We start from the raw sequence: 25,207 nt of genomic DNA, 5'->3' as shown, positions 1-25,207 counted from the left end.
AAACTGAATTTGATGGCTTTAAACAACGCCAATGATATAGTTTTTGAAAGAGGCTATCTGTCACAGTAATTATTGTAGATAATACTTACACATGGCTTCGTGGTCTAGATGAAGTAGAATGAGTGCGGCTGCAGCTCGAGCTGTGCCATCTTGGCCAGCAGGCGGTGCAGGCGGCGCTGGGCGGCCGCGCTGCTGGCCGCGCCCCCGCCCGCGCCCCCGCCCGCGCCCCCCGCGCCCCCGCCCGCCGCGCCCGCGCCCGCGCCTGGCCGCAGCTCGCGGCACACCGACAGGCGCTGAGACACGTGCCGGGGCATCTAGGGAACACATAAGATTTTAGACGACTTTTCAGAAGACAGAATTTTCCGTATTGGATCTATAGACTTTATGATCCACTGCTGGGCTAAGACCTTCCTTTTCTTCACATCTCTGACCATCTGTCTTACAGAATTACACTTTATAGCTCCAATACCCATCCCTAGATTTACAAATTAAAAATTGGAATATTCACAACTCTTGTAAAAAAAGTATACTCACATTGAACAACGGTGAGTGAAGTATTGGTGTCCACAGTGGTAGTAACTTGTTCAGTACAGTGGAGTTGCACTCCAGTAGAGATTCCAGAAGGCTCAAGAAATGAAGGTTCACCGTCTCTGCCAGCTGTAACAACAAATGTCATAAAATACCTATTCGAAAATCTCTTAGACACCGTAAAAAGTGTCGTAAATAGTACCGGATTCAAAGATAATAATATAGAGAAAATAGAGTATAATTGATAATTTTGGAGAACTCTGGGAAATTTAAAATTGTCTAGTCTTGTCAACAATAAAATTACATGGAATCTAACTAAAAGCACATGAAACATATCAATTGATGTTTATAACGTCATATCAAATCTCCTTAATATGAATAAATGTTAAACAAAAAATGTAAAGTGTACGAACCACTTTGGACTGCACGGTGACCTGCAGGATACTAGGCACGAGTTTGCACCAGAAGTCGAGCAGGATGCAGACTGTCGTGTTGTGGGGCTCGCTGCAGGGTGGGGACGCTCCTGCCAACTCCTCAAGGTACAGGGTCCACAGCTGGCATAGCACGAACGCGTGCAAGAGAGCGTTCATACGAGACGTCGCCGGTTTTGATTGTTCCACGTATGATGACATTATCGTCTGCGGAAGGATTGAGTAATTGAAATTTGAGGTAACAGGGTGTGGAGTGGGGCTGATAGATGGCTGAGTTGATTTTACAGAGGCGTAAATATCGATGTCGAAATAAAGGTTTTTTGACCATGTTTTAGTATCTTATTCTTCTAAAGACACTGAATAGGCATGCATACATCCAATTTCGTTAGCGCTTGTTTTAAGGAGAAAATAATCTGCTATATTATTTAAATATTTCAAAAAGTCTCTTTTTCATAGTATTAGTTACTTTAAGTCCTTTTTTTATTTTTCATCGTAGCCCCTGGTTTTATCTTGAGCACTAAAATTTGTACATCGTCAACATCGTCAAATGTTTGTAAGTCATTCAACACATAGCTACTGAGTCCCCACCTGTATATAGTCAGTGATGTGGCAGGTCGCGTCCTGCGGTACCGGCTGGTGCAGCTGCGGCTGCCCGCTGTGCGGGGCCTGCGTGCGGCTGTTGCACAGCGCGCCCATCACCAGCCACGAGATCAGCCGCACGCGGGTCACGCACTCGCACACCTCGCGAGACCTGGCCGAGGTAGGGTCAGGTTGTGTGACGTGAGTCAAGTGGTAAGTGATGTTATGATGTAGATAGACCATGGCAGAATATAGTCAAATATTAAGGACCATGGAGTACTGCCCCTTGGCAACAGCGAGGTATTATACAAGTATCATTATCATGCTCTATTGAAGTTTGGAAGACGGAACGAAAAGAAGTCAAAGCTGGAAATTAATGTAGACGCAGAAAAGGTTTAACCAAGTAAAGTTTTACTCCTCCCACTTTGTCTACAAAACCATAGATTAACAAGAAGTAATAACGATCATAGAGTCTAATGATCGAATTCACAAGTTAGTAAAACCGAGAAAATTACATTGAAATCAATCTAGAAAGAGGTATATTTCACATATAGTAAAAAAAATTATAGTAAGGGCACTTACCCCGGCAGCGAGGCGCTGAGCCAGGGCGTCATGTGTCGGGCGGGCGGGGCGCGGTCAGTCCGCCCGCGGCTGTGCTCCAGCGCCAGTTCCATCGCCACGTACTGCGCGATGCCGCCCTTCACGATGGCGCCCAGGGTGTCCTCGTTCAGGCAGATCAAGTTGCGGTTCACGATTGATTTTGATACAGAGCCCTGGGGATAATGTTATGGTTAGAACATTTCTTCAAGCAAAGGTTTGCCTATTTTCTTGAGTATTTTTTTTTTCGTTAAACTAACGACTAATATTTATGTTGTGGTCAATGGTAAATTTCAGGAAAAAGTGGTGATATTATAGTGCTGAAAATATGTTATTTAAAATGACTCAAGCAAAGACAATTCGAATCAAAATCGATTATGGGGTATGACTTAAGTTACCTTTAAGATAATAAAGGACAATTTTTAATAAAGAAGAATATTTCTATACTGGATATGTAAAGTTTACTGACCGTCTTATAAGATGAGTAGATAAAGCTATTAATAGTGACACTTGGCCACATGAAGCGACGGCAGAGACTAAGGCGGTGGCAGAATGGAGGCCAAAGCAAGGCAAAAGAAGCGTCGCCTCGGTCATCCGGAAGCAAGATGGGTCGATGATACAGTTAAGGTCTCGGGTCGAGTCTATATTAGGCTGAGACTGGCACGAGAAAGAAGCCTGGGAGGCCTATGCCCAGCAGTGGGAGAACAAATGCTGTGGATAATGATAATGTTGCTGGGTTGGTAGTACGCTGACCTTGATCTTGTTGAGCAGATGCGGGTCGTGCAGCAGGTCGATCATGTCGGGCAGGTGCGGGCGCATGCAGTCCACGGCGCCGGCCGCCACGTCGCGCGCCTCGCCGCCGCCGCCCGCCAGCTCGCCGCACAGCGGGGCCGGCAGCACCAGGCGGCAGCCGTGACCTGCCCGCCCCAGAGGGGAACCAAACGGACACTATTGGTGACGACCCGATCAGATCAATTAAGAAAATTGGTAATTTATTAAAGGCATGATATATTCTCAATTTTCTATTTACAAGTAACGACAAACTGACTCATGACAGACTGAGTACTATTGGCTGAAAGTCTACTTGAATACATTACAGTAAGCTACCAAAACAAAGTAAAACAAATTTTGAAAGAATGAAAACTGTGGTCAAATTGCGAATATTGCGTTACATTCGCAATTACTCCGGCCATCCCGATAAATGTATTTGAATTGACCCTTTTTAAATAAATAATTCACGCCTCAAAAGTTAAAAACAATTTCGAAAATTACTTTTTCCAATAATCATTTACTTCAATCTTCAGCTTATTAATTTAAATGCTGAAACTCCCTTACAAAAACACCATCAAATAATACCACTTCCACTCACCTTGCAGCACGAACTGTATAAGTATAAACAGGTTATCATCCGGGATGGTGGTCTTGGTCCTCAAGGCCTGCACCAGCTCGTACACCAACACCCGGCAGACCATCAGCTTGTCCCGGTCGCGGGTGAACACGCGGGTACACACCAGGCTCATCTCGGATATCACGGATAACTTCAGCACGAAGTTCTGAGCTCCGTATTGGATGATTTTGGAGATAGGCTCTAGGATGCTCTGGTGGAAGACAATTTTGTTAGTGGAGTTTAAATGTGTGAATAGATGCTTATTAAAACCTCCATGCTAATAATTGTATCTGTTCTATTTTCATTGGTTCTCGTTTTTTTGAGCAATCAATGAAATTTCTAAGCAATTATCTTTTATGTATTACTAACAGTATATGGACCAAAAACCAGTCTGAACTAAATATATTGAATTTAATAAACGAAGAAAGATTTTGGAAAAAATGGTTTTGACAGTTAAAATATCATATCAGATGACCATAAAAGAATAACCTGGGTAACATAATACTTGGTTGTCAGATTTTCTAGAATCTGACTACCTATAACGACTGTCAAAGTTGTATAAATAACGGTCGGGACCCACAATTTAACGTTTCCGAAACACGGAGGAAATCAAATATGGTCATTGGTCACCCATATACAGACTGAACGCGTCAAGCGTAGCTTAGCCACGAGCTAGAAAAATATACCTTAAGTAAATGACAATAAGACTTAATTTACCTTATGCTGCACTGCCCCAGGTATCTTGAGCGCGGCAGTAGCGGCCCTGAGCAGCGGCATGACGTCATCGATCTGGTGCATGAGCAGGGTGGCGGCGCGCAGCAGGGCCTCCAGCTGCTGCACCAGGGCCGCGCAGGCGCTCAGCGGGCCCAGGGCCTCGGGGGCCAGGCACTCCAGGTACATGGCTATGTTGCCCGCTATTACTGTTATTTGCTGGAATTCATTGTTTAGTGAGATGGTAGCCCTATGGCAGTGAACAAAATTTTGTCCTTAGGTAGGAAATTAATCAGTCAGAATTATTAAATTTTCGTTTGAGTAAGTTCAAAAGATTCATTTTACAAGTTGAGAGTATTTCCATTACATAAAAATCTATAATTATATCTTATTCCGACTAATTTGCCTATTTTGTTCCAAATCCAGTCTATAACTTTAGATAACAGTGTTGTCCTTTCAAATTCCTTGTAAAAGTTGACATAAAATATAAAAATGTTACAATATAAGAGTTATTCAACTTACATCAACTGGTAACGTCTTCTTAGAGTTGAGATGTTCGACAACCAACTGCAGTGGGCCACAGGGATACAACTCGTTGAAGTCCACGAATGCTTGCGCTATGCTCTTAAAGAACATCTGACGTTGTTTCTCTGTAACAATTATACACTTTGAAATACGGCCAAAAATGTAGAAGTCTTTCTTATACCGACTAGTAGTAGTCTAAATTATGCCTTAAGTGTGAGCTTTTAAAATAGATTTTAGAGTAGTTCAATCATGAAGATATAGATTCCATGTGGATTAAATAAGATGGTGTGGAAACTTGAAAAAGGATTTGAATAAAGTCCTGAAAATGTACAATGATAAGGTAAATACTTATTATGCGCCATCTAAAGTTCGTTTTGGAAGAATTAACCTGTCCTTCTTGTACGACTAAAATGTCTGCCCAGATAACCTAGTCCCGGCAATCAGGCTCCCGGATAAAACTTCTAAACTACACAGCAAATACTAACCGGGTGTCCTCTGTAAGAATATTTGCAGGAAGACATTGTTGGGTGCGAGCTGATGTAACACGCAGCGTAAAAACTGGTGTGCTACGAACACCGCGCTACCCGGTAGACGGGTGTTGGTCTCAGCCTGCCAGGAGTAGTTGCCCAGTTGGACTACCCTGTTAACAATCAAAAATATAGTTTTGCCAATAACTACTGCTAAAGAAGATAGTATAGTCAGTTTTGGAAAGAAAGTTGAAAATTATAAACCGATTTGCAAATTATGGTCAGAATTCAGATCAAAATTTCAACAAGAATACAAATTTCGACATAAATTTTTTTTAATAAGGAGAACAAAAAAATCGAAAATTATCAATCAAGTTAAGAGTGTATGAATTTCAACTTTATGGCGTAATACATAAGGTTTAAATTACCTGCTGACGTTATGCAGGAGTGCTGGTAGCATGCCGGCAGCGGCGGCTGGTTCGCGATGTACAAAAGTGGCTAACACTATGATGCAGAGTCCTAATTCCTCATCACTGTATTGTTCGGCTGCTGTGCCGCATTCTGCACCTGATTCAAAGAGATTTAAACCTTACACATATATCTATATGTGACTAAATGGATATCCAATGCAAAACCACTGATCCATTTATCAGCTAGGCTCTAGAGTTTCTCTTAGGGAGCGGTTTAAAGAGATAGGCATTTTAACTGTAGCATCCCAATTTATTTTAGATAATATACTATGGATACGACAAAATCTTCACTTATACCATAAAAAGAGTGATATACATAGTATAAATACACGGAACAAACATAAGCTAATTGGTACATCGCACCGTTTACATAGGGTACACAACTCATTTGTAGGGCTTAGTGTTCGCCTCTACAATAAACTACCTCCTAGTTTATTGGAATTGCCATTCAACTCGTTTAAATCAACGGTTAAAGATAAACTATGCAAGAAGGCTTACTATACAATAAATGATTACTTGAATGATAAAAATAGTTGGTCGCCGTGATTAACACAGGACGGTTTTAGTGTGGATTAATGTATGACGTGTTATTACGATTATTATGTTATTTGATAGGCATACTTTATGTATGTAACATTGTGTTACCTATTTTGTTTTATTTTTAGTATGATTATACGCATAAACGTATATGTTCTTTATTAGAAATTTTGACATGTATAATTTTATTAATTATAAGATTGAATGACGTAGCAATTTATGCCGCCTCCGTGTTCGGGGCTGTGCCAGGTAAATCAACGTTTGGGGTATTTCTTTCTTTGAGTTTTATTTTATTAGCCGGCAGCAGATACGTCATGCTCCCTTAGTCGTCACTGCCTGCGGTGGCGTCTTGGGTCGGGTCACCTCCTTCCCTCAAATATGGCGAGGGAGGTGATGGCTGACCCTTGCGTCATACTCGTGAACGGGTGCTGCTTGCGGTGGCTGGTCGGTCTGCTGACCTTGGCCGAGTAGTTGACAGTTTAAGTTCATAGTGGCTTAGGTACCATGACCTCAAATTTTTGTTTATTTGGCACGGCACCTACACACTTATTTTGATATATTTTTAATAATTATATTGTAAATGGAAAGACAGCGTGCTGCTGGGGAGTTTGTTGCGCCGTTTCTTCTCTCACAGCAAAAGCACTTAGGAAGCGGTGACGGGTGGGCAAAACTGGGTGCTGTCAATGTAATTTGACCTTCAAAAAGTGCTACTTAGTAGCCTAATTTGAATAAATGACTTTTGATTTTGATTTTGATGACTGGGCGATGGGTTTGATCCACGCGTAGTACAAGTACTTAATTCTGGGTGTCTTTCTACGTATGACTTGAATGTTTGTGAGACTCTCGCAGCACAAGGATAAAATTTCTTACTGCGGGAGTCATATTTATAAAAACTATACATTATATTCTTGAGAGCAAATTAGTGTGATACGAAAGTATAGAGCGTTCAATGTATCTTGACACGACTTGAAAAAGCAACCATTCACCGCTATCTTTGTTTCACCAACCATTTTAAGTATTTTAAGGTATTTTCAAATGCTAGATGGGTAGTACCCATCTAGCATTCGAAAATACCTTGCAAATATGTACTATGCTGTAAATAAGGTTAGATGGTGAGTACTCACATCGGTAGCACAGCTGTGGGTCAGGGCCGCGCGGGGCGGGCTGGGCGTGGGCCGCCCGCCTGCCTGCGCGGGACTCGCGCTCCCACCACGCACCGCTGCAGCCTCCGCACTCTACACACACATACACCAATATATTAATACTATAATCAACCCTACTAATATTAGAAATGCGAAAGTAACTCTGTCTGTCTGTTACGCCTTTACGTCTAAACCACTGAACAGATTTTAATGAAATTTGGTACATAGATAGAGTTTGTATCCCGGACTTTTGAAGAGTTTTCTTGGAAACGTGATATAACCGGCCTTGACGAGGGCGAAGCCGCGGGTGAAAAGCTAGTCGGATATAAGTTATAAAATATTAAAGGCAAACTTAACTTTCTGCTTTTCAAAACACTTGAGATATTATTATAGCATAAGTACATACCGACAGCGTGTGGTGGTGAACCAGCCTGCGCTACTTGCCGAGCTAGACGTCTTGGTGACCTGTGAAAGTAGTAATGTTACCAAACATTCTAATTTGAACTCTATGTGACAAGCAATAAAGTTGAACTTAGTATTATTATACTGAAATATAGTAATTGAGATTTTTTTAAATTATACAAGTCAAGTATGTTATGACCTGGTCTCAGTGGAACTCTTCTTATTCAATTCGTGGGGCCTGCTGGTGGGGGTGGGAGTGGGAGTGGCGTCCCCATCCGAGCGAGAGGAGTCTGTCTTGTCCGTTGAATCATCTGTTTACACATTAAACATAAGTAAATTTATCAAACATGAAAAAAGCAATTATAAAACAAGAATTCTATATTAGACTTTATCACTTAGAACTGGAGTGTCAATTTCCTATAAACATACCTGGTGGTAGACTCAGCGCCTCCCTGACGCGGTCCACAAGAGCGTTGAACACTGGGTACTGTTCCTTGTTCGGCTTCGGACCTATAGGTAGCAATCTAGACACAACAGCACAAACATTTTTAAATGGTAGTGACGAGAAAATACAATTTACTTCAGCTAATGATGACAACGCATTTCTATTTTTATAAATATTCAAGGTGTAACCAAAATTAATTTGCATGAAAATGACTAACAGGAAATTTTGTATTGCTAAGAGAATGACTAATTATGTTATATAAATATGTTCACCATACAAAATTATCAAATTTGTGCCAAAAGACCATAATTCAATTTCTTTCTATTCATTTCCTAAGTCTCAAGAAAATTTCAATCAATTATTATGAGTATATTGCTCCTCCTATCATAAAAATCCCTTACCTCTCTGGCGGTGGGATGTGGAAGGGCTGGTGTGAGTGCTGCGCGAGTACGGGCGGCGGAGCGGCCCACGCCACCTCCATCTTGGACAGCGGCGACTCGGGCGACGCGTACGCGTAGCCCACGTTCTTGGCTATACAAACACGAGAGGAAAGAGACGTTTTTTTTAAGTGTTTCTTAGATCCAAAAGTGTTTTGTCTTTCCATATTTTCTTCTCCTACATCATCTTGTGTGTGTTCGAAAACGAAAATTATACATTTGAGGCATAAGAAGTTAGCAATTAGGCCAAAATTAAATCTGTACAATAATCGTACAAAAATGTGTGGCAAAAATTTTTGGTTAACAGGCTTTTGATCCAGTTATCTAACTATGCACGGCACGGCTATAATAGCCAGACATTTTAAGCACAAATTCCGTCTTTTCTCTGAGCTTAAACTATATGAAACACAGATTATGGCAAAAGGAACATATGATATAATTGTGAAACTCACCCGGACTCTTGATATGATGTTGCGGTGGAGATCGCGCATGTGGCCACTGCCCGAACTGATTGTCTCCGTTCGATGACGGCGCCGTGTCGGGGGAAGTACTGCTACCCACTGCCAAAGTTTAAACACACTTGTAGTCTTTTGGCTCACTATTGTTTAATAATGGAATGATATAGAAAAAGTCATTGTCATTTTAGGTGCCATTCTCTTATTTAAGGTCTTTTCTATTCATCCACTTTGGGCCTCTCCTATTCCCTTTAATGCCTGTCCTATTCTACCTCTATTCCCCAATTTTAGGCTTCTCCTAACATGCTTCTTCTATCCCTCATTATATGACTCTCATACTTTTCTCGGCTACAGGCCTCTTCCTATATTTGTTCTGATAGCCTCCACCCTCCTTCTCTTTAGTGCAGCATTACTTATTCGTGTCATTTCAGGACAGTTATTCTGTGATTCAAAGTAATAACGGCAGCATGCATGCCCACTAACATTGATAAAATATGGACAAGTTACAATTACTTATCTCTCAGTCCTAAACAAGTCTTCTGTGACTCTGGAACCAGGCTACAGTAAAATAACAAGGTACCATACCGATAATCCGCTTCTGCTTGCCTAGTATCTTGGCTCGCGGCGATGCCTGCTGGTGTATTTGATCCGGCCAGATCTCCACTGACTGACCACTCATGGGTGTTGATTTCCTAGTACCACAAACAAACATACATGTTATATTTTAATAAAAAACATAATAAAAATATCTGATTAAGCAATAATTAATACAAGCCTGTCAAGTTCACTTCTTGACATAAAAATCCAGGTTGTGACATAATAACTGACTAAACTGAGACTGAGACTGACTAAATATCCAAAACTAGACTTCATGCTTCAGCAGAAGTACACTTGAAAGCAGCTTTCAGCTATCTTCTGCCTTGGGGTTCTGTACAAAGTAACAGATGTTATATACTTACAAGTTGGAAGAATCGCTGCCAATAGACACGGATGAGCTGGTCGACAACTGGTGCGCTGACCGGGACCCTATGGCTGTCTGAAAACACATCAAAGATATTTCTATTCATACATTTTTTGCTTGTTGAATGCAGTGGCTAGAAGGTGCTCAAACATTCTTCATTCTTCGACGGAGTGCAGTTGCTATCTGATTTGCCGTGATCGACGACTTTTGGATTTTGCTCCAGATGTATTTTCAGTTTTCCGTTTTGAACTCTTCAATGCGACTTGAAGGACTTAATACATATTCCCTAGTAAAAAATTACACCATCGTAAACCGATATAGAGACCAAGAAAATATTTATTTAGTGTCACCAAATAATGATTGCATTCCAAATGTTACTTCATAAATCGCCAAAGATGATGATGATTGGTTCACTTGCAATGTTGTGGTTGTCTATTGGTTGTGTTGATCTTGTTCAATCCTAGTGAAAGCTTGATTGGGTTCGTCTGTTCTCACGTCCCAGCTTCAAGAATCAACGTATTTAGTCAAGCCATGAGCAGCTAAAACTAGATCGAAATAACAGAAACACATGCAAAAAGAAGGCAAATATTCTAAATCTTACTATTTTACTGAGCGGTGGATAAGCGGTAGTAGTGGCTGGCGTTTCTACCTTTGGCGGGTCCTCATAGTGTGACGGCTCGTCGAATGAACCCTAGAATACATTATCTTGTTAATACACGCACTCCTTTCCTACAGAAAAACAATCCAGCAGAAAAGAGCTAAGTTAGAAGCTCAAGCTCACATTGACAGTTCATTTTTGAAAAGTAAAAGTGAATTGCTAATTTTCTGAACCGAATATACTCGTCACATTTACAAATCCATGTTTAATTTCAGAAATCGGACATACAGTTCTCCAAGACAAAATACTAAAGCAAAATATCCTATAAGATCCTACGATCCAAAGACTATCGGTTCAGAAAATTCAGAGCAGTATGACCCTCACTCACCGGCGCCGTACTGCCGTGGACGGTGGTGTCAGACTTGTCACTGGTCTCCGGGATCGCGATCAGCTCGCTCTCCGACGACTCCTGCTCCAGGCTCCACTGCTGGTACCTGTGGAAATACCTATTATTACCTCTTCTTTACACCTAATACCAACAACAAACCCAAAAAGAATATTTCATTTTTTCAATTTTCAGGATCTCAAGAGCATTTGTTTTTCTTTTTTTAAGGACAGGCTAGTACATTGATTGTGTACTGCTAAGAAAATAATGTATAATTATATCTGTCTTTTCTTCTCATCGAAGTATTGATATGCAACCTAGTGTTAAAGAAACGGAAGATTAGATAATATATATAGTAGATAGTATACCTCGTGTCTGCTTACTCCCGACTGTGTATTTCGCCCAATTTACTATACGTTATCACAACGTAATAGAGATCAAAAGCCTATTGCGTAGTGCAAACTACACTTTAAGAGTGGATGGGACATAATTACAATGTGAAACTTTGGGTCTATAAAAGGATGTGACTCAAAAACTCCCGCACTGATTTTGACAAAATTTTTCAGCACTTGTAGTCAATCTCCTGCATCCTGGACCCTCAGGTGAGACACGGGACAGGGCTGCATAAGTATTAATGCATATATACAGATAAATATTTATGATTTGTGATAAGAACTTACCATCCGGGTTACCATGATTTCGTACATTTTTTGATGATAGCAACACTTGATAGGCGCGAACTAAGCTGTCTGTTAGTGAGTCCTAAAGGACATTTTGTGACGTGAAAAAGAGGTTTCAAACATGTGGCACTTATGTGAAGTACTTGTTAACACTCTTACCATATTAATTTTATCTTCGTATTCGTATTCTTTGCTCATCACTTCCCAAGTTCTGTTTTCACTTCACTTCACTGTTTTTCCCAAAATATTCCAAGCCAAATGGCAATGGATGTATGCATTATTTTATCTGTATTTTAGCCGACAATTTCTCTTTTGGTAGAAGATATTTTTCCCTATCAAGATAGGATTTTGACATAAGAAATATATAATATTACGTCAAAATCTTATCAGGTATAGCGAAAACTTCAATAACATTAGCACTCCTGAAAACGTCGCGAAAGTTAACCGAATCATTACATTCAAAACAAAGGTCTTATATAAAATCAAGTTGTTTTTAGCGAAATTACGATACATACATACAAAATAATATAATTTGATAGAGAAAATAAAAAATAAAATGATATGATAATTATATCATAAAATACAGAAAAAGTTGGGACGCAATTTTTCAGAGAGTAAAAATGAAATGACCAAATTAATTTTGAATTTCTTTTCCGCTTTCTCTGCAAGTAATGGCATGCATTAAATCTCGAACATATATCAGTGCATGCATGAAACTTGAACATTTACGGCCAATATTGCAACATATCCAATTCTTCAATATATGGTCAAAATAGAAATTAAAACACAGACGTGCACGGAACTCAAAATAATTAGAATTTATGAATATGATATGATGGAGTCCAAAATTTATCATTCAAATAATGTAAGGAAGGAATTTAGAAGATTTAATGATAAATAAATTACATACATAAATAAACATATTTTGTAACGAAAGAATTTAATTGCTTTACCCGGTAATGAACACTAGAACTCATTTTACACATATTGACTCTATTTGTATTACCCTCGGTATTATATAATAGTTTACAAATATTTACAAAATAATAATACAGAGGTTATGGGTACAATTCCCAATTAATCAGTGCAAAGCGATTATCCAAATAATCAATTTAAAAAGTAAAAAGAATACATTTGAGAATTCTGATTTTAAATAGATATTTTTGGTATGTTACAAGATGGCAATGTTTTTCTTAAGTACTAAATATCACAATAGTTTGTCAAGACGTCTCCTCTTTCCAATCGGGCTTTGCTAATCAAAAATTTTTGCTGATGGCTCTTTGAATCTTAATATTTGTCATTTATGCCTTACAAAAATCAAGATCTAATAAAAAATAAGCACATATAACTCTGTAAAGTCACATTGGTATCCACTTGCCGGTATAAAATCTAAAGACTACTTCAAAATTTTGGCATCGAAAAGAAGACGTTAAAAGAAAACATCCATTTGTTACAGACAGGACAATCCATTTGGTAATTGTAATTTTCTGGACCAAAATGTACGTTTCTGCAACTCATATTTACACATAAGTATTGGTTTGTTAGTCAAGAACACAGTAAAAGACGAACACATTGCATTCACAATTTTACATGTGATGTAAAAACATAGTAAAATTATGAACACAGAAATAAAACACAGTGGTATCAGGCTATCCAAGATGGACTTTGTTCTAGTAAAGATCTCCTTTGGATGGCCTTGATGAGGTATTTAACACTAGTTAAGTGGATAGACCTACATGATTGATGCTTAATGAGCGAAATGTATGTTTTTGTCAGTCCTATAAGGTAGTCCGGTAAGTTCACTTTTGACTGTTAAGAACACAGTAAAAGACAACCACATAGCATTCACAATTTTACATGTGAAGTAAAAACATCGTAAAATTATGAACACAGGAATAAAACACGGTAGTAACAAAATGGATTTTGTTCTTGGCAAGATCTCCTTCGGAGGGAGTCCAATTTCAGTTATGTTAACACAAGAAAATGGAAAATATATGGTTATTTTCCTGATTTCTAAGAGTATGAAAACTATTCCTCTCTTCTATTATATGGTAGAATGAACACCTTAAGGAAAAAAGCTTCCTTTTGGTTATTAGTCATTTTTATAAGTTGGGAACATAGTAAAACACGAACACAATGCATCCACAATTTTACATGTGAAGTAAAAACATGGTAAAATTATGAACACAGGAATAAAACACGGTGGTATCGGGCTATCCAAGATGGATTCTCTCACAGAGGAATATAATGTATTGGCTTATTTTGCTTCAAAGCCAAATCAGACTTAGGTCACGGTCGGTCACCCGTGGGTTACCCTCAAAACCTTTACCTTTGCAAGTATCATTAGACTTATCTTAAAATAATAAGTCTTAATATTTAAGTAAAACACGCTACTCATACGCTGATTAACCTTAAATGTTTTCAAGTCTCTTTTGCTCAGATTTGAAATTGAAGTGCATCTTTTATCTAAACAATGATTGAGAGGTCAAAGCAATTCAGCAACATCAACTGATCACCCAACTTTAGACCTAGCCTTTGTCTAGAGGTACAGGCAGTTCCATTTTTATACCCTGAATAAAAGTCATCATCTAAATAAAAGTCAAATTTCCATTAATATAAAAAACTTTAATCGTCAAGGCTGAATTATTAAAGCTTACTTTTTGGTGTGCCTAATCTGCATAAAAAACCTCTTCATATTAAGTCGTGAATAAACGGCATGAGACTTGGCAACGATTTAAAATTGACCCGCGTATGAGTAGAAAATCCCTGTTGGTACTTATAAACTAGACTACTACTACGGAAACAGCCAAACTACATCTTAAAAGTATGAACGCGCTCGAGCATGATGCGTAGAACAATGGAATAGTGTCAAAAGTCACTATGACCGTAATTAAGCGCCTTATTAGGCCTTTGCAGCGTCCAAATCCCCTGAACTAATCATCATGCCAGATCGCAAATAATGTGCAAGATATTTCTTACCTTTCGTCTCCATAAGCAGAATTTGATCTCGATGGCGTGCAGATGCAGAGGCGTATGTCCAGCAGTGGACGGGCCGATGATGATGATAATGTATCCATACTGCACACGTAGCCCTCAGCCATCTTGAGCACCTCCAGATGATTTGTAGAGTGATTTTAGTCTGCCTCTTAGAACCGTTGCATCTGGAAATAAAAGACTGATTAGAAAAGTGAATTTTCTAGATGGATCCGGATGAAGAAAACTAATGGGAGCCTGTCATCTAACAAAACAGAAAGTCAGGATTTTGTCTTTTTGAAAATTTTGTAAGATAACCACAAGTAACAGATCAGCTTGTATGAATGTGACTCACCTATAACTGATGTTTCATAAGACTCATATAGGATAAGTTAGTAGATTAAATTGTATTATTCCAATCAGTTTTCTTGCATCTATTTGTTAGTTCCATCCCTCTCCTGCTGTTATTTCAAGGTTCCCTCATACGCGGCGTCCAGTGTCATCTACAACATTTTAAAGTTACGTAGCTTTCATGTCTTAGGTATTATTGATAGCATAATTTCATATTAATATTTGATTGAGGTTTATGTCATTTTGGCAGTAGTCTTCGAAAGAATTCTTATGTGGCCCCCTTAAATAGGAAACGGAGAAATATTCCGGTGGTTTAAGCCGGTAAGAGCCAGTCGCCTTCAGAGATCTCTTTGCCTTTCTCAGGGAGAAGGAAATCTGTGAGGATTTCCACACGTTACAAAAAAGTGTATCTCAGTTAAGAAAAATAATTGCAACTTACCTGAAATTAATATTTCACACTTAATTTCAAAAGTTTTTAGTTTTTAATTCGCCTTATTATGTTTTCTTATTATTGGTATCGAATCACGAACCACTCGCGTTCTTGAAAACAAAAATCATTGATTTAAAGTTTACGCGATAAAAATAAAATTTGTTTTATTTGTTCTTATTACTAATCAATGTCTATTATGCCTCTCTTTGAAGAACGTAAACCACTAAATAATCATAGTCCGCCAGAAACCGGATTAGTAGATGCACTGAAAAAACTACAAAAAGAAGTGTTTACCGGTAACCGTTCTCAAAAGATAGACATAATATAATACATTAAAAACGACTTAAAACTAGAAATAAGTAATTTTATAAAGTAATTGAAATGAAACGACTTGACATGACATGGTCACGGGCAGACCGTGGCCATGGAGTCTGCCCGTGACCATGATACCTGCAAAGGTGTCGAAACGTCGGGAACTAAAACCAAAAATTAAACCGCGATAAAATCCGTAAAAGTCGTTTCATTTCAATGTCTAACATTCGCGTAAACCTAAGAAACCACTTTATAAAGTAAGATATACTAACTGTCCAAATGTTGATTCTTTAAGTTTTCTTTTCCTTCTGACAATCTCCTGATAGTTCAGCAATTTCTGCCACTATCGTGCTATGATCGCACATGGGTAATGGTTTTTTGGTTGTGTGGTCTTTTTATGTGGACACTCTTTGTGAGGCATTTTTTTATCCTCTGTTTGTTTTTAATGTTTAAATTCGGTACTTTTCTTTATACTTTTTTACTTTTGGTAAAACTTCATTTGTTTGTTGATATTTTTATTTTTAATATTCATATGATTTCATTCATATATTTGTTTAATTGTGGCATTGTGGCACTTGCCATATTCTGCCGTTTTTATATTCGCTAGATTTTATGTCATTCATATATTTGTTTAATTGTGGCATTGTGGCATTGTGTCACTTGCCATATTCTGCCGTTTTTGTATTTGCTAGATTTTATTTCATTCATATATTTTTTTAATTGTGGCATTGTGGCACTTGCCATATTCTGCCGTTTTTGTATTTGCTAGATTTTATTTCATTCATATATTTGTTTAATTGTGGCATTGTGGCACTTGCCATATTCTGCCGTTTTTATATTCGCTAGATTTTATGTCATTCATATATTTGTTTAATTGTGGCATTGTGGCACTTGCCATATTCTGCCGTTTTTGTATTTGCTAGATTTTATTTCATTCATATATTTGTTTCATTATGGCATTGCGGCATTATGGCACTTGCCATATTTTACGGTTTTGTATTTGCAAGATTTTATTTCATTCATATATTTGTTTCATTATGGCATTGAGGCATTATGGCACTTGCCATATTTTACGGTTTTGTATTTGCAAGATTTTATTTCATTCATATATTTGTTTCATTATAGCATTAAGGCATTGTGGCACTTGCCATATTTTACGGTTTTGTATTTGCAAGATTTTATTTCATTCATATATTTGTTTCATTATAGCATTGAGGCATTGTAGCACTTGCCATATTTTACGGTTTTGTATTTGCAAGATTTTATTTCATTCATATATTTGTTTCATTATAGCATTGAGGCATTGTGGCACTTGCCATATTTTACGGTTTTGTATTTGCAAGATTTTATTTCATTCATGTATTTGTTTCATTATAGCATTGAGGCATTGTGGCACTTGCCATATTTTGCGGTTTTGTATTTTGGTAGTAACTGTCGTGAGAATGATTCATTATTAAATGATGTAACGGTTTACTCACGCGTATTTATCAGGGTAGCCCGACTAGTTTCGGACCCAAACGGAGTCCTTAATTTTGTATTTCCTAGATTTTACTTCAATCATATGGGTCACCCTTCTTTTACCGAAAATAAATTGCCAGAATTTTCGCATAATTTCATTTGCCAAGTTATTACTAAGCAAAAATCTCTTTACAAATAATTGTTACGAAAACTTGTGTTTGGCAAGTGAACGTTTGGAAAATAATTTGTTCATCTACCAGTATTTTTAACCATTTCTTATCTAATTTTTTACGCAAAATTAAATAATCTAACTTTGAAAACGTTTTATTACAAGGGTGCTTTTTCCACTTGGGACAAATTCTAAACAGGTAGTAATAATGTTATTATAATAATATTATTTCTCTCGATAGCCTCCTAAAAATAATGACTTTTTTCTATATAGTCTAGTCGTTTCTGGTCACGGTTTTCACCTAGCCTAACCTAGCCATTTTTTTTAAATTAATAACTTATTGTAACTAGTTTTATAAATAACCTAATGTCTAGTAACCATAAATTTTACTTGTTCCAGACAAAGTCACGAAGCAAATGACATGGCATTTTTAATTATACAATTCCCGAAAAATTCTTATTTTTGCCTTTATATATTTTGTCATAGCAAATCATTTGACTTAAAGTTTATTGTCTTATTTTGTTTGCTGTAATAAATCATTTGATTACAGACCAAATGTCTTAATGACATCATCCTTGGTCTGCAAAGTAAACATTTGACCAATTGAAAATGTGCGTACTATAATTATTCCAAATATTAAATTGGTATGAAAATAGGTTGCTAAAATTTGTTTGGGTGATGAAAATTTGGCAAAATCTTTTCGGCAAAACGGCAGGATCCCCCTTCATAAATTTGTTTAATTATGGCATTGTGGCACTTGCCATATTCTGCGATTTTTGTATTTGTTACATTTTTTTTTGTGTAAACTGCATTTTTTACGTCACCTTAATAGGGATGAAATATTCACATTTTATATTTTTTATATCATTTTTAGAACAAATTCTGTTCAGCATGTTTCAGTTTCAGCCTTTTGGCGCTTTGTCGCATTTCATTCTTTATAAAGCATTTATATTACGCATTTTATTTTTTTATATATTTTTTTTTCTCTGCTTTCTTTTTACGACCGTAATGAATTTTCAACGGGATTTTTTTCCCATAAGAGATTTATCTTTTCTGGAACCCTGTTTTGCTTCAAACAGGTGCGTACAGTGAGTCCAGTATTGGCAGCTCAGCCAGTGTTAATTTATAATTCATAGATGTTCATCACCCGGGTGTGTTTTTGCATTGTTTTTACTTTTTTTATAACATTGGTACAACAATACATTCATTTAACTTTTTTCAATACATTTATTATTTTCTTAGTTTTTGCAGGTTTAGTCCTGACGCTCGAACTTAATGTGTTTTTTTTGTATTTCACCGTAAATATTTTCATTTTTGTCCTTGATCTCAATATGTTTTTTATGAATTATTTAATATAACACGTATGTACCTGAAAAACTTGTGTCAAAAACTAATGGCAGAATAAAATCTAATCTAAAAATTTGATTGCAGGAGCAAAATATACGTTTCTGCAAGAAAAATTTTCAAACCAGTATCGGTTTGTCAGTCAAGAACACAGTAAAACACGAACACATTGCATCCACAATTTTACATGTGAAGTAAAAACATGGTAAAATTATGAACACAGGAATAAAACACTGCAGCAATGGTCCATTCCCTTCAAGTTGTGGAGGTACGGCAGTGCCCCCCGCCAAGTCGAGCGAAAAGGGACATCCGTCTCGTTCAAGTTAATTTCAACTCACTTGAAGTGAACAAACCTGAATAACATCTTGATTTGATATGTGTTATAAAGTTTGACACCATAGATAGGTGTCGAATTCAATAGAGGCTAAGTAATCATGGTTATTGAATAACCGTTACCCTCAAAACCTTAACCAATACAAGTTTCATAAGATTTATCTTGGAAATGATAAATCTTTATAATTAAGTAAAACACGCTACTCAAACGCTGCTTAATCTTAAAACGTTTGTAAGTCTGTCTGTTGCTCGCTACTGTAGATTTAATCGTTCGCAGCGCAGAGTCGAAATTAAGAGCATCGGAGCATATATTTTAACATCAATATAGCAAATGCATCCTTAAATCAACTAAGTTAGAGCATCATTTCCTTTAAATAAAAACGCGCGTGTACACGCGAGTATTAAGGTTGAATCTGCTATATTAACATTTAAATTAATGCTTCAATACGTTTCGATTTTACGCAGACATGAATAGACCTGTAGTCATTACAGTAGACGGCATTGGACTTGGCTACGATTTAAAATTGACTCGCGTTTGAGTAGAAGGGCAACAACAACAACTCTCAGATAAGTTCAAGTTCATTTCAATAGTTTATTTGAACTTTTGTAGAGTTTCAGAACATGGTAATGAAACACCATTCTTAGTGCATACGATTTGTTCATTATAAATGGTTTTGAGTTTTTACAATAGAATTAATATAATGCCTTAAAATGAGATATTAAAATGAAATCTTAAATATATAATTAACTTTAAAGTACTAAAATACCCTAGTCCCATGACCATTTGCCACTTGCTTCTAAGATTCTTAAAACTAAAGACAAGAGAAGGCGTCTCGTGGTTGTTTCCCTACACACGGCTTAGGCTTTCCTTCATCGTTTCCCTACTTTCCTGTCTTGAGCCAGCAGAGATTAGTTCCATTCGTTTTTAGGGTTCCGAACCTAAAGGATTAACCTATAACCCTACTGAGGCTCCGTTGTCCTTCAATCTATCCATCATAGCTAGACCGTTGAATTTTCACATACAATTTATTTCTGCTGCCGCAATAACAACAGATGCTACGATTAAAGATCGAGGTTCAGCAACGCTTGTTGTTGTTGTTACGGTTTATAATTTGTTGGTGAGTGGTAAATAAATTTATCTGTCTCCCACCTGATTTGTTCATATTTCGCTTATTTGTACAGAACCCTCTGTGTCGCAAGTCCAACTCGTAGTTGACCGGTTTTTAGTGAACTTAGCAAGTGAATTTGAATTCGGGCCTTCAGTATTATGTACCACCAAGAAATACTCAGATCATCGCAATTCAGTCGTGGTATAATACAAATTGACGGACTTTAAATACTAATCACATATAATTGCTTTTTGCCTCATTTCTAGGCTTTGATTCCTTTTGGGAATAAACCTCTGTTTTCTTTTTCGTCTATTCCTGGCTTGCGAGACTCAGGAGTTAGGTCTGCGCTAGAGTCGAGCTAGTATAGCGTCTTTTGTAAGTCACAAAACTAACTATATTTTCGTACTGTCTCCAAGGATGCGTCAAGTGCTACTGACATAAGTCGATGAAACATTTAAATTAAAATGTGCATAATTAAACATTTTAAAACCCCCGGCAAAAACTCACTTGGCAAATCATCTGTAGCAGTATTCCAAATACCGAGTTGTAGTAATTTATACTCTCAACTGACAATCTGATTTCCATATCCCATTTTTCTCTATGAATTTTCTTTCACTTTCGTTTTAGTCATAATTATTCTATTTCAGTGCACTTTCATTCAAGTTTGTAGACACTCGGTTATTGTGAAGAGCTTTAAAACTTTTATTAATTACACTGTAACCACAATTTATGCAATATAGGTTTATTATTATATATTATATTATTCAAACTTTCACCACTTCAACTTTTAAATAGATTTATTTAAAACACCCACTCAATTGTATCTGAAGGCACTCGGTTATTATTCCAAACTTTCACCCCACAACTTTTATAACAATTTTTATCAAACTTGTCGAAGAACATTTGCACATAATTCACTTTTAATAGAAAATAACCTTAATTATAATCACTCCATCTCCACGGGAGCTATGATGCCACAGACATCCAGACAGACACGTCAACACTTACACTACTGTATAAAAAAATGAACATCAGCCTTTCCTCTCTCCACATATTTCTTATTATGTCTAATAGGAGTTCAGCTCATATACTTTGAGCAAGTTCCTCGATAAAAATGAAACAACTATCATCATATCATCATCATCCTTTGCCCACCCACTGCTGGACATGTCTCTCTGTTCTTGAACCAATTACTAAGGTCCTGAGCCAGCCTCATCCAGACCCGAGACCTTAACTACATCATCAACATCCACAGCCTTGTCCTCTTTCTTCAATAACTAGACAGCCTATAAATATCATTCTGTTTATACTACTGCTGGGATAGATTTATAGTAAGTCGAATTTGATGCCAAGACACGTTCTCAATACTCGACTTTTGAGTGCGCTTTCGATTTAATATCACAACTTCGATGTTACGGAAGCTTGGTAAAAATGCGCTTAATTTCTCTTCGGTTCTGTCAAATTGTATTCCCATCCAGCAATAGAGTAGGAGAACAGAGAGTGCAACTGTTTGCGCGCTTGCGCTTGGAATCGGCTAGGTTATTATTATTATTACTTTTAGTCAGGAGGTCTCGAAAATATCGTGCAGTTTAAGAGTTACAATAAAAAAATGACTTGAAACATGATAATGTGTGAATACCAATAAACATGAAAAAACCGGTCAAATGCGAATTAGGCTTGCGACACTGCGGGTTACGTACAAACGGGTGAGCCTTATATAACCGTAACGACCGCTGATTAACTTCGATCGTCAGTTTTAGTATCTGTTGTTATAGCAGCAAGAGTTATACATAATCTGTGAAAATTTCAATTGTCCAGCTGCTTCGGATAGTGAAATAAAGCCTAGTGACGGACAGAGAACGGTGCCTCAGTAGTAGGGATCAATTTGGAGCCTTCGAGTACGAACCCCTAAGTACATACATCAATAGAATTGTTTAAATTATAAAATAACTTTTCAGGTACAATTCCAAGTTTCTCCTATTCTTGGTAGCAACGCGTAGTGCAAAGACATCTGTATATCTTAAATAACACTTATAATTAATATTATGCTATAGTATAAAACATGAAAATATTAAGTCGGGGAAAAAGTTTTGTCGTATTTCACGTAAATTCTCAAAACATGTTTTAAATTTAAGGATATGAAATATATCCATTTGCTTGGATGATTTGTTGCTATCGTGAATTAATTTTTCCTACGCTCTTATACATTCACTTTTCTTGTTTGCCGTTCAGGTTTAATTTTTGTACCTCAATTTTAAGGCACTTCGCTAGCAGTCTGATATTTTCAGGGTAGCTTCAAACTCGATGACAATGAAATATACAACTAGATAAACGGCTGGCCCGATTTAGATGAAATTTGAATGGAGTGACATTAAAAAACGTGTTTTTTTTTAAATCTTTGTAGAAACCCTGAAATGATTTTTCATAAATATTCTACAGATACATATTTCACAATTTGTTCTGTTATCATTTTTGTGAGCGCCCCCTGAAACTACCCAAACGAAAACTAATATTTAGAACGAGCTGCGGTCTGCGAAGTCGCCACAAAGCGACACTAATATTACAGAAATTTAAAATCGGTATATAAACTCTCCTATGTGTTAATCTAGGTTATAAGCTATCGGTGTACCAAACTTTAACCAAACCGGTAAGTGGTACTTGCATGCAAGAGTAACACACATCAATCCATTCAAGCAAACTACCACGTTCAATATTTGTAGGAAGTAGAAACGGCATTAATAGTAGAAATAACGCTTAATAACGCGAAATAAATGCATTGATATCTTCATTAGTAATGTCGCATTATCGACAATCCTCTTAAAATCCCAACACACACACATAGCAACACTTTCTTGCATCTTGATCAGACACTTTTCGTCACCTTTCGATAGCGCTCGACTGCAGTCTGACTATCTTTTTTGCAAGGTCGAAATGATCCTCACCTTTCATAACCAACGATAAAGGACATGTTTTTTAGTTATTCTATTGAGAACCAAGTAACATGACGCATTAAGTTTATTTTTGCAATGTTTGTTTGGTATCCAAATGTGGAGTGTTTCGAACAGTCCACTTAGCATGAGAACGTTTCGTGATCTTTAGTTTCTCACCTAGAAACACTACACTTTAAGTTAATGATCTTGCTCTCCTACTAAAACTTGGTAACGTTTCTGTCCTTATGAGAAAAGCGAACTTTTCCTTTCACCACGAAATTCCTGGACTGAAATTGATTGAGTGCTAAAATGCCCCTGGAGCAACAGGGTTGAATAGGATTTCATTGAAATACTCAACTTCCCAACAAACCCTTCGAATTTGTCCGTGCGGTCTTGCTTTCTGTCCCAGCCGAACCCCTAAACTTATTTACGATTTCTCATTTTCTTCATCTCTCTTTCTTTACTGAGGAGGTCCAAGAAATAGTTCAGCTAAAGCTTCAATGTAAAATACGACAATACTTTTTCCCTGTACAATCTCTGCCCTATTAAGAAGTATTATATAACAAATAATCGATGCCTCAGCGACCTGAACCTATAGACCCTGTGTGTTTGGTGGTGTCTCAGGAGACCTAAGAAAGTACGTGTGACATAGACAAGATGCCATATTGGTACTTGCCCGGTTTTGGACTCTCAACAAAACCAATGGGCCACCAAAAAAAGATTGACCCCCGAGACTAAGGGATTAAATTCATGGCTACAGCAGTCTCTTTTATATAGCTTAGGCTTAAACTCTCTCTCTCTCTTATTACATAATTATATACCTACTTAATATACCTATACAATCTTTAGATTCCTGTACGGGCTTAATTTATTCCCTCATTATAAGGGAATACTCCTACATACTATTCGCATGTAAAGTTCCTTATTTTTTGTATAATTAATTATATAAAGTCAATATTTGTGCTGTAAATGCACCAATAGTGTCAGCTTAAACTATATTTTATATAACTTTTAGGGTGAATTGTCTTTTGTCCTCTATCCTGCGGTTCGACGCATGTTCTATCACTTCTATCCACGCATTACATAATGTTGACCTGGTGATAGAGTTGTTAAACCCCCCGTAGGCTTTTAATGTAGTTTTCTCCTATGTCTGCTAATTTCCTCATGATATTTTCCTTCATTGATCAATTTCATCAAAAGATTATTCAATGGAGTTTCTTGCCGGGTTTTCTCTATAGGAATGTCAAATGTTGAAAGCAATCATTGTATCTCAGTAAACCTCTAACTACTTACCAGTATCCAGTTGGCGTGCTCCCACGTGATGTCTCCCACCAAAAGTTAATCCGGTTCCCCCATAATTCTCCTCGTCTCTCCAGTATTCTCCAATACTCCTTGCAGGTTACCTGTGGATAGAAATATGTGTTTGGTCAAATATGAAAGTAAAATGTCCCTATATGATAAAGTACATTTAGATATTTTGTACAGAAACGTTTGGACAACTGACTATTTTAAGTTAAAAGTTATGATTAGTTCTGCAGTTAATGTGGACTAAAATATTAATTTCCGGTTCTGGGCCGAATCGTATTTTTGAGCAGATTGTTGATTTTTGTTCGCTCTGCATCGTATGAAAATTAAATCGTGTATTAAAGCGTGAGTCAAGAAATCTCTACAGATATCTACTCACCAGCCAAAAGATGGTGCATATCTTCAATAATTTTGATTGCAAATATCAGAAGGTGTGCTTTCAAAACATCTTGTTATATACGGCGTAATGAACCATGATATAAAGTGTCTCTTAGCCGGCCGCAGTGCGAAGCCGCGGCGTTGTCAGGATAGATGAAAAGGAAACATTTGTGTGATCCGTAAATGAAGTTAATTATATTATAATGACGTATGCACCTACCGTTAAAGGGTTCCACGCGGCGTCACTCGCCGACGTCTTACTCCGCCATATGTACTTGTCTATTCAATGCCTCTTCATCCACAGGTACCCCAGACCTGTGGATAGAGACAAGTGTTATTCCAAAATGAAGGGTATAATGTATATTTTCTGTACCAAAT

General features: G+C 37.3%; 1 protein-coding gene across 1 annotated transcript in view; it reads right to left on the bottom strand.

The window, feature by feature from the left end:
- LOC113499608 (protein unc-79 homolog) overlaps positions 1-25,207 on the bottom strand; it is an 84,479-nt gene that overhangs the window by 10,324 nt on the left and 48,948 nt on the right. Inside the window, exons 37-57 of the mRNA XM_026880124.1 lie at positions 11,061-11,166; positions 10,676-10,765; positions 10,073-10,149; positions 9,699-9,805; positions 9,111-9,218; positions 8,623-8,752; positions 8,206-8,300; positions 7,976-8,087; positions 7,614-7,839; positions 7,357-7,531; positions 5,654-5,792; positions 5,244-5,398; positions 4,756-4,883; positions 4,240-4,452; positions 3,505-3,733; positions 2,889-3,052; positions 2,121-2,311; positions 1,537-1,710; positions 942-1,299; positions 535-657; positions 90-314 (exon numbers count right to left, since the gene is read on the bottom strand). Of these exons, the coding sequence (XP_026735925.1) occupies positions 105-314; positions 535-657; positions 942-1,299; positions 1,537-1,710; positions 2,121-2,311; positions 2,889-3,052; positions 3,505-3,733; positions 4,240-4,452; positions 4,756-4,883; positions 5,244-5,398; positions 5,654-5,792; positions 7,357-7,531; positions 7,614-7,839; positions 7,976-8,087; positions 8,206-8,300; positions 8,623-8,752; positions 9,111-9,218; positions 9,699-9,805; positions 10,073-10,149; positions 10,676-10,765; positions 11,061-11,166 (3,310 nt within the window). The 3' untranslated portion in view covers positions 90-104. The remainder of the gene's footprint in view (positions 1-89; positions 315-534; positions 658-941; positions 1,300-1,536; positions 1,711-2,120; positions 2,312-2,888; positions 3,053-3,504; positions 3,734-4,239; positions 4,453-4,755; positions 4,884-5,243; positions 5,399-5,653; positions 5,793-7,356; positions 7,532-7,613; positions 7,840-7,975; positions 8,088-8,205; positions 8,301-8,622; positions 8,753-9,110; positions 9,219-9,698; positions 9,806-10,072; positions 10,150-10,675; positions 10,766-11,060; positions 11,167-25,207) is intronic.

Source organism: Trichoplusia ni, chromosome 12 (assembly GCF_003590095.1).
Source record: "Trichoplusia ni isolate ovarian cell line Hi5 chromosome 12, tn1, whole genome shotgun sequence".
Lineage (NCBI taxonomy): Eukaryota > Metazoa > Arthropoda > Insecta > Lepidoptera > Noctuidae > Trichoplusia > Trichoplusia ni.
This window is presented reverse-complemented; position numbering and strand designations above follow the sequence as displayed.